This window comes from Morchella sextelata (assembly GCF_020137385.1).
Source record: "Morchella sextelata strain SCLS chromosome Unknown scls_7, whole genome shotgun sequence".
NCBI lineage: Eukaryota > Fungi > Ascomycota > Pezizomycetes > Pezizales > Morchellaceae > Morchella > Morchella sextelata.
The window spans coordinates 353,571-363,787 of record NW_025408622.1 but is presented as its reverse complement, the minus strand read 5'-3'; the positions used below and the strand labels follow the sequence as shown (position 1 = coordinate 363,787).

Genomic DNA, 10,217 nt, shown 5'->3' with positions numbered 1-10,217 from the left:
GAAACCCCTAAAACTTGTCGACTGGAAAGCAGAAATGGAGATGCCTCTTAGCAAGAGAGGAAGTGCCTAACACATTTTCAACGAGTTTCGCCAAACTCCAGTGCCATGGCCCCCGAATTCCGCCTAGTCGACACATCAGGTACTGGCCCTCTATAGATCAAAATTTTTTCCACTACATGTACGTATACCATTAAATCAGAACATCTTACTTCTTTTTCACACTACCATTAAATCAGAAGTTCTTTCATCTTTTTACACTACATATTCAACGACATCAGATACTTTCTATATATAGGCCACGATACCAAATCCTCATATTCAAATATTGTGGGATATAACCAGTTCATGTCTAAGTGGGGGAAGATCCACGACTCCTGGCTCTGTAATGCCATAACCGAGAAGTCTTGCAAATCATGGCAGCAAGTCGTTGACGCCTTTAATCTCAGCTTCCCTAATTATACGAACCCCCCAAACGAGGATGTCCTTGCTTTCCGTTGGCAAGTAAGTAATAGGTGGAAAGAGTTGGGAGCGAGCTATAAAGACCCTTTCACTATTAATAAAATTGCTCAACCCGTTACTGCGCCTGCTCAACCCATTACTGAGTCTGCTCAAGTTACCAACCGGTCTTATCGGGCGTGGACGGGGGAGGAAGACAAATGGCTATTGGGCGTTACGGAAAAGGTCCTCCAGGCGCGACCCGATCGATGGGGCAGGGAAGAGTGGCAGGCAGGGTGGATTCTTGAGCGGTCTCTCGGTTGGGAGATCATCGCGGCTGACTATAGGGAGTAATTCCAGAGCGGAAGGACAACGTTAGCTTTCAAGAGGAGAACATGGAAGTTGAATCGTAGCGCCATAGGACACAGAAGGGCTATTTCCCAGGAGAGTCAATGTAGTGGCGTGGAGGAGAGTGACAACGATGTGAAATGGGAGTTTGGCAGAGTTGGAGACTCTGGATCTAGAGAGGACAGATCCGGAGAGAAATCGAATGGCAGAAAGAATAAACAGGATGAAGAGAATGAGGATGATGGAGACGATTATGGAGGCGATTATGGAGGCGATTATGGAGATGATTATGGAGAGAGTGATGGAGAGGGTGGAGGGGATGAATAAAGTGGGAACTAGGGGAAGGACAATAATGCTAAGAATCTTTGGCGAAATGGTTTCTAGTCGAACATTCCTTATGTTTGAAACCTGTATGAGAATCAGGAGCAACAGAGATCTATTTCTAGGAAAAAGATCAGTAGTAAGATGATCATGGCAAGGAATTACATGAATCAAGATACATGTACAGGCCCCTGAGTCCACCAAAACTTGTAATTTTAGTTTCTATTAAATTACATGTATGTATCTATAGCTACACATGCATATATTGATATGGATGTCGCCCACAAATTACCTCTCCTGGGAACGCAAAATTAAATTCTCTATTTCCAAACCAATATAGATCCACTGCTCAAAACTCCTTATGCTTGAATGGTTTTTGGTGTCTAGAAATATTCTTCAGAGGGAGGATCAATCTAGCTCACACGTCCATGACAGCTCGATCGGAGGGATAAAGATGAGCCCAGAACTAGGGAAGCCAAGCCACTAAACAACGAGTCGCACACCTATCCGACAAAGACCTATTGGATCGTAATTAACCGCAGACAAACTTTTGTTTCTAGAGGAGGCCTTAACCTTACACCGTTCTACCTCCTCACTTGATGCCCATTTGCACTTTCCACCAACGGCGCTCTGGTTTTACTAAACATCAATAGTCCACCTGACCTTCCAGAAATCAACTCCAACGCCCCCCACAATTACCCATCCGTCTTCTCCTTCTCTACCCTCTACACCTACAGCCCCTGCCACATCAGCAACACATGAATACCCCTCTTCCAACAATCTCACTTTTACGGCATCTCCAGTCATATCCATATCCCACACCTTAACCTCCTGGCTAACCGCAGAACTCACTACCCTCGACCCCATAACCACTATAGCCGTGACAGCAGAGGCATGTGCCCTTGGCACCATGAAGGTCTCAGCCCGCAAGCCTTCTTCTCCGCTAAACTTAACCCTCGTGACCCCTAACGCACAATCATCGCCTCCGGTATAAACTACTACGTCCCCAGCCTCATCGACAAGTGCTTCAAAGGCTTTGACGCCACTCTGGTGAACCCGTTTCGTCAACAGTATCTCTGGAAGTTTCACAATCTCTACCTGCCCTATACTCTCCTGTAGCAATAGCCCTCCGCGGGAAATGCTGAATCCGAAAGACTGCAAGAGTGACGAAAGGTCGTAGACAGTGACGTACCCATCTGTGGCGGCAATAAAAAGATGGAACTTGCCAGTGCTATGGTGTATAGTGAAGGTGGTTTGGAGGATACAATTAGTCTTGTACCGACCCTGCGACAATAGAGTGAACGAGTGCGAGGCGAGTGAGTAGTAGTATATCTTGATACTACTATCACTCAATCCCGCACCCACCACAAACCCGACCTTTTGATCATCCTTTCCATAGACATCTACAACCCCTAAGCCCAGGATCCTGAGATCTCCGTCTACGCAAGGTCCTTTCGCCTCCCTTACTACGCCACCATCCCTGACTCTCCAGACCGCGAGCTCTTCAACTCCACCACTAGAGAAGAGCCATCCTCCACACCCACTCCACACAAGCTGCTGGACACCCGTTGTGTGCCATTTTACAACTGCAGTGCCTTCTACGCTCCCAGTAATGGTGTTGACGGAACTAATGCGGATAAGCGTATCCTCTGCACCAGTAGCCAGGAGGCCCGTAGAAGACGCAAACGCAATAGACTTGATTTCCCGCCCATGCAGTCCCGGTGTAAGAGGGCGCTGGGGGTACAGCGGGAGTGGGGCAATATGTACCTATTTGAGGGTCAATGATTGGTCACGGGAGCCGAGTGAGATCTCATGATTATAGGGTGAATAGCTTACTTTTGAAGCCTTAGTCCAAACCAACCAGCCTGTGCATTCCTTCCAATACAGGCACCAAGCGCGGTGTGCACCCCCACATTCTACAACAGCAACATCAACACCCTTTCCTTCGTCATGCACAAAGAAGTGCTTGCCACGGAAGCCCCAAATATGTTTGTGAGAGGAAGATGAAGCGCCTTCAATAACGTTACAGTTTGTTGGTGCCGTAGAGTGGATTGTTGATAGTGAGGGTTCTGGGGAAAGGGTGAAGGTATGAATTGAGAGCCCACCGTTGCGGCCGACGGTCTGTATACTTATGGAGGAGCTTGAGAGGCTTGAGGCGGGGGAAGGATAGGGTGTGATGGAGGTGATTGCGTCAGTAGAGTGGAGATTGTGATATACTCCTAGAAGGGCACCAGTGGTACGAGAGTAGACAGCAAGTGCGCCGTTTCGGGAACCAAGAAATATAAGAGGGGTCGTATCTGTATGGGATATATAGAGAGAGGTTGGAAGAAATCTCTTGGTGTTTTCCTCAACGGGAGCAATGAGCTGGAGAGGGGGTGAGTGAGTGGTAGTATTGAGAGCGCGAGCGAATGTGTGAAGGGTGAAGATAGTGGTGGAGAGGGTGGTAGTGAGGATGTTATAAATTTTCCCAGAGTCTTCTGCGATGAGGGAAATTTGCATCTATTAGATACAGGCTGTTTGTCTAAGAATACATTCAAGAGCTTGTACACACCTCCCCCGGGTCCTATGCTAGTCCAAACACCACCGACCTTCCCACGTTCCTGTTCCCCGCCGGCCTGCCACCACTCCACCTCTCCATTTCTATCAACATAGCACACTCCCACCTCTCCCCTGCCGTTTCCAAGCGCTACCATTCCTTCATCCTCCCAGGATGCTACAAGGCTCCAACTACTTAAGCTCTCGCATTGTGTGATAAGCTTCCACACCTTTGTAGCTAGATTATAGGTCAACAGCCTCCCTTGTGAGGTGGTGACAAGAAAGCGGTTCGAGTCCAATACGGCGTAAGACTTGAATGTATCCTTACTTCCTTTCAATTGATTCGTGCCAATATTCGAAAGAACAGTCTCCATATCCCATTCCTCCTCTTCCTTTCCTTTGATTGGATTGTATTCAACTAACCCTACCCTCCCATCTGCTCCCCCAGTCGCAAGGAGACCGCGTTCAAAGTGAAGAGCATAGGACCAAATATGTTTTCCGCTATGTAGAAGGTATGTCGCTGTATTTATTAGCTCTACTGCGGGATTACTCCCGGTAGGAAATCTAGTGCTTGAGGGGCTAAAGGCCCAAAATTTAGATGTTAGATCTTCGGAGATAGAGACAATCCTAATTTGCCCATTTTCTGTGAGGTCTGGAAGAAAGCGAACACCCCAAATACGTGCGGTATGACCCCAGCCTAGAGAGACGCATTCGCCGCTTTTTGTGGAAGATATATGGCCAAATCCGGTATTTTTAAGCGTGCCATCCCTCACCTCTTCGGGGGTGCCTGAAACAGACAAATTGGAAACATTCCAGACACGAACTGTACGATCATCGCTGCAAGATGCAAGATAACGTCTCCCGGAATACAGAGGCGAGATATTGACACCAAAGATGGAACCTTCATGGCCGAGCAGTCGATAATGCAGTTCGGCGGGGCACTTCTGGTTGGCGGGGTTTAGCACAGTTGACCACAAGAGGATCTCCCCAAATACAGTCCCAGCTGCAATTAGTATTCTTTCCGGCTCTCCGCTCCCCGAGTTAGCAGGAAGGTGTAAGAGGTGAGCTGAGTATAGCATGCACCGCTCTCCGGATGTAAGTTCGGCCCACCCTGATTCGGGGGTGTAGAGGAGGAGCGAGTTGTGAGCTGTAATCGCAACAATCTTGATACTTCCATTGGTTGTGGGAAGAAAGACTGCATGAAATATCCAATCTTGGGCTTTGATCTCATCTAGCTTCAGACCTGGTGAGAGCAGAGAGGAGGCGGAGGTGGTGGAGATGCTACGACCACCCCAGAAAAGGACGTGTGATTCATCGCGGGTGAGAGTGATGCCATGAACTCGTTCGCGTGCGAAGATACGGACTGGCCCCAAGGGTTTTAAAATGTCTGATGAGCCTGTAGAAACTACCTTAATGAAAGGGCCTTCGCCGGCAAGGAGGAGCGGTGGAGAAGACTTGGTGTCGAGAAAGGCGAGGGAGGTGATGGGCGAGATGTTGGAGAGGTGCTGGGTAAAACTAGCGGTCAGTGTATAATAGGCTTAGGGATTTGGGCGCTATCGGGACAAGAGATGCTTCTTCCTCTGATTTACCTCCAGATGCGACCTCATTGTTCAGTTTTTATCGTCTTTTGAGTGGGGTACTGCAGTGGTTGAGTTGAGAGGTGTGAGAGGAGGGGCAGTGGGGTTCTTTGCAACCACTTTTGTGTCTCAGCGGCACAGTAGTTACCCCTGCGTAACATCGAATCCCAACACTCGCGATTCCAGTCCGCATGCTTTTTTGATGCCCTTCGCTACGTCGTAAGATGTATGTACCAGCAACGCATGTCAAATCCAGGACCCATGACATGTTCCTAACATGCCATGACCGTAAGCCAGTAGAGTTATGTAAGATTACAGTCAGTTATCGCACGCGTCTCCTTCCCCCCTTCATCGCGTCTCCTTACCGAGCCTCATCCACGCGCACTCGACATACCGTATCTCTCTTTACCATCTCCTTCTCTCCGTACTTCTACTTTACCTTCCCACTGTTCGTTCTTTACTTTCGAGGGTCACTCTTTAGATCTCTACTTGTCTGGCACTGGTCTCCTCACTCACTCGGCCACAAGTGGGGATCACTTGGTAATGGTTATATATAATATTACATACGAGAGACGTGCATAAACAACAGCACAGCCTTATTTGGCTGCTTCTTCCCAGACATACCATAGGTGCGCTTCCCCGTCACCTTCTTCCCCCTCTCGTGTCATAACCCCTCATGCCTTCTCCACCTTAAATCAAAATCCTCAACTTCTTCTACAACCACCACCTCACCCCGAATGCAACCCTCAAAGAAGTCTGCGCCGAAGGCCGGAAAAGTTTGGAACTTCGGCGACACAGGGACGCGCTGGTCATCTCGACGTGTGACTTCCTCATTATTGTCAACCGGGGTCGTTCCCCGTCAAACTACAATCCCTACCTCTTCAAACTCTCGCAGCAATCCCGCTACTAAATCTAAAGCTGACAGTGACGATGAAGAACACAGCGACAGTGAGCTCCCACAACCACGATCCATAACATCTTTCCTTGAAGGCGGGCAGGAAAGCTCAACCTCGCAAGGACTACCGATCACATCCACCCCAATGGCGAACCGCCGCTCCCAAAAATCAACTACCCCATCTAGCCGCGTACCCAGCACCCCAAAGACCTCGTCGTCACTATCTCCAGTCCCCTCGCCGGTGCAAACCCCGGTTCACAATTCATATACTTCGTCAAGAAGGTATCCCACGAATATCGAGTCAGGAAATATGCGCCAGAAGAATCTTGATGCAAATAGCGTTCGCTTTGAAGAGACTCTACGGAATCACATCGCAGAAATGAAAAAGACACACGCTTATAACGTTCGCAGCACCCTTACAGCTGCGCGACTCGATTTAAATTCACGCACCCCTCCCCCGGGCATAAAATATGACGAGACCTCACCATTTGAGGATATGAAATCCATTGAAATTGCCGTAACTGAGGTAAAAGATAAGAGGTTAGATGTCGGGAGGTTTAGTGTTAGGGTCCATGGGAAAGCGCACTCTAGTAGTGAAATCAAATTGGTGGTGCCGGCCACAATTAGTGAGACACCAAAGACGCTGGCGCAAATGCCGAAATATCACAGCTATACCACGCTCAGGAACAACATTCTAGCAGATGATGACGAGATAATGAGGTATTTCCCGTACTTTGGGGAGGATGTAGAAGAAGATGAATTGCACTTGGAAGATACTTTTCTTGATAAGACAAAGTCGAGTGCAGAAGAGGGAAAGAATAGCGAATGTAAGATTCGGGATCGTAGACCCCTTCCCCAGAATTCATCCATTGTTGACTTCACTAGATGCGGCGCTGTACACAACTTTCATAAATTCGTTCTTGAAAGATTTGAACCTGTCACTCCCTTCTGTAACGCACTACCTCCTAACGCCCCACCCGCGCAATGAGTCCATTCGTCGCGAGGCACTTCCGGATGACTTCGATCCCCAAGATCCAAAAGTGAGAGCTTGTCGTGAAAATCTAAAAGCAGACATTTCGGCCGATGAACTAGATAGAGCAGAAACCGCGTGTAGGGTATTCATGCAAATCACTGATCTGTCCATGTGGGAGATCATGAAGAGGGCCGACCAGATGGTAAAGGAACGTGTAGATCCACCAAGAACTGGGATGGGGGGTGGGAGAGAAGATGGGGGGTGGGGTGGGAGAGAAGGTCGTGGTGCAGTTGATGGAGAAGATCCGGCTCCGTACAGTCTAGACAGTTATGCGGCCTTAAACTGTTTGCTGTGTTTTATGTAAGTGGAACCTGGTAACAGGACGCCTGATGGAGTATTTGCTGACTTAATATAGGCACGAGTGTCCTTTTCACGGTAAATATATAAGATTTAGACCCTCAAAGTCTCAATGCTAACATTTCATAATAACGTAGTGAATAAAGACCACGACCGTCTGGCTATGTCGACTATAACCGCAACAGGCAAAGACAAAACAATATTTAGATTAGCGACTAATGTTCAGGGATGGTCTTACGGCGCAAAAGGGGCGACGAAGGATCCGTGGGGTGAGAAGCAGGGTGAAGAGAACCTGTGCTCTGAGGGATGTTTTATGAAGGTGTGTTGGAGAGACTTGAGATCATTGTATGAAGGCTGACGTTTGAAGGAAATCAACAAAGAGACAGCAGAGACGGGAGTTTGGTCAACTGCGCAGTTGGAGCTACTACGAAGCTCAGCAGGGGTATTAAAGATGAATCCTCGTTGCGCATGTCTTATCACCTGCATAATCAACAAGCCCTGCGCCGAAATCTACCGTCAACTAGGGATAGAGAATCTTCTCATGCCTCCTGGCTGCCAGACCGAAGACCAGGTCGCAACAGTTGAACACAATGAACCTCGCCCAGGCACGAAACGTAAGAAGCCCGCCGTCCCTTCTCTTCCTGGTTACCCGGCAGATTGCTACTTAACCCACGCCCACGAACGACGGTCCGCATTCCAAGCTTGCCGCCATCTAGGACAATGCACGGAAAGCTGCCCATGTGTCATCAGTCATATCACATGCGAGAAATCCTGTATCTGCAGCCCTGATTGCCCCCGCCGATGGCGTGGGTGCGCCTGTAAAAGGGAAGGCCGAGTATGCACCAAGGACTCCTGCATATGCGTCAAGGCCAATCGCGAATGTGACGTCGACCTTTGTCACTCTTGTGGGTCTGCAGAAGCATTGGACCCAGTTAACAGATATGAGGAACGATTCCTCCGTGAAGGCTGCCAGAATGTATGGCTTCAACGTGATATGCCAAAGCGAACTCTCCTTGGCCGTTCTGCTGTTGCAGGTTTCGGGCTCTTCGTGGGTGAGGACGTCAAAAAAGACGCCTTCCTGGGCGAATACAAGGGTGAAGTAATCACATCTGACGAAGCTGACCGTCGCGGCAAACTGTACGACAAACGAGGCGTCTCCTTCCTTTTTAATCTCAACCTAAATCATGTAATCGACGCCACCCGTGCAGGCAACAAATTTCGCTATGTAAACCATTCAAAAACAAGTCCAAATTGCGGTGCAAAGGTATTCATGGTAAACTGCACACACCGAATCGGAATGTTCGCCAGGCGTGACCTCCGCGCCGGAGAAGAACTGTTCTTTGATTACGGGTACAACAACAAGCAAATCAAGTTTGTACAGAAGGAATTCGAGCCTCCTGAAATGATTAACCCCTCTGCAGCTGCAGGCGCAGCAAAGAAAAAGAGAACTAGAAGGAAGGAACTCGAATATCTTAAAGGTGGAAAAGGTACTACCGAGCGCTCCCGTGCTCGCATCACGGCTGCAGAGGCAAATCTAGCCAAACCTACGCAGACAACCACTCATCCAATTTCTACCGCGGCTACCAGAGTCCGCGACCGCTCAGCAAGAAGCTCAGAATACACCCATGAAACAACATCGGAAGAAGACTCGCACCATCAAGAAGACGAAGTTTCAGGCGAAAGCGTGGATGAGGAATACGAGCCAGAACCAGAGACAGAGGAAAGTCTGGCAGTAGCTGAAATAGGCAGCACGGCAGACGTGACAGAAATAGAAGAGTCTGAAGAAGAGCCGCCTCGAAGACCGAAGAGGGTTCGAGGCCGAGGTCATTGAACTGTGGGTTAAGAGTGCAATCCAGGCGGCAAGTGGCACGCGTACAAAGAGACCAACACTATTTTACGCCTACAAAGATTCACAGTCGTGAACCCTCACCTTAAACGGCGAATGTCCTCAAAGAGGGGCCGGTTACAGCTGGTTCATATTGTAATAGCATAATTTTGTAGGAGCACTGAGCGTTCGCATGGGTTCGCGGGTTGATATGGATTTGTAATTTTATAATAACTATATTGAGAGTCTTTATTGATATTATCAGAACATTGTTTGGTACTGAATCCCATAATACATCAGGAGGTTTACCTGGGCCGTCCCCTATTCATGAATACTTGAGCCTAAAATAAACCTCCGACCATGCAGCCGTTCGTTCTTAGCAGGGAGCCTTTGATATTGCCAAGCATCACGGGAAATCACTCGTTGTATTCACTCCCGACAATATTAGGAGCACATTCTTCCAGATCTAGCAAAGAAAACAATTGTAAAAAACAAATCGTGAGTCCTTGAAAATACAAGTGTAGAAGGAGACCAGGCTTCCAACCGCTTATGATAACGTACACTAGCAGCAACAAGAATCCAAGGCAACTAGAAGAAAATTAAAGTATTGACGGTTACAATTCGGTAACGGGGAGTCAGCCAAAAGCAACAATAAGTTTCATTTTAGTAGCAATTGAGATTCAGAGAGAAGCAATCATAGGTCCCTGTTCATTGTTGGTTCTGTTCTTAATTGTAGGTGTTCAAATCCACAGATTGTGAGCTGAGAAGATAGAGGAATACATTCCTTAGCTCTACTCCGGGGCCGGTGGAAGCTTATAAAGTGTAAAAAGAGTCGAATATACGAGATCTATATATCTTCAGCCTGGGCCAAAATAGCTAAGCCCGGACTAGTCCAGAATACCTAAACTTGGGGGCCAGTCCAGTTCACAAAATGCTGACTTGGATAAGTTC

General features: G+C 48.2%; 3 protein-coding genes across 3 annotated transcripts; 2 read left to right on the top strand and 1 right to left on the bottom strand.

Moving 5' to 3' along the window:
* Window positions 1-345: 345 nt before the first annotated feature.
* On the top strand, window positions 346-1,110 carry H6S33_011775 (uncharacterized protein; the record flags this gene model as incomplete). Its single annotated transcript, XM_044843665.1, has 2 exons — window positions 346-785; window positions 849-1,110. 2 exons carry the CDS (start codon window positions 346-348, stop codon window positions 1,108-1,110), a joined length of 702 nt encoding a protein of 233 aa, XP_044695443.1.
* Window positions 1,111-1,743: 633 nt separating this feature from the next.
* Window positions 1,744-5,246, bottom strand: H6S33_011774 (uncharacterized protein; the record flags this gene model as incomplete). The annotated part of the gene is made up of 4 exons (XM_044843664.1): window positions 1,744-2,871; window positions 2,941-3,581; window positions 3,656-5,144; window positions 5,229-5,246. 4 exons carry the CDS (start codon window positions 5,244-5,246, stop codon window positions 1,744-1,746), a joined length of 3,276 nt encoding a protein of 1,091 aa, XP_044695442.1.
* Window positions 5,247-5,953: 707 nt separating this feature from the next.
* H6S33_011773 (uncharacterized protein) lies at window positions 5,954-9,272 on the top strand (the record flags this gene model as incomplete). The annotated part of the gene is made up of 6 exons (XM_044843663.1): window positions 5,954-6,164; window positions 6,234-6,938; window positions 6,997-7,444; window positions 7,500-7,519; window positions 7,579-7,760; window positions 7,809-9,272. 6 exons carry the CDS (start codon window positions 5,954-5,956, stop codon window positions 9,270-9,272), a joined length of 3,030 nt encoding a protein of 1,009 aa, XP_044695441.1.
* Window positions 9,273-10,217: the final 945 nt, after the last annotated feature.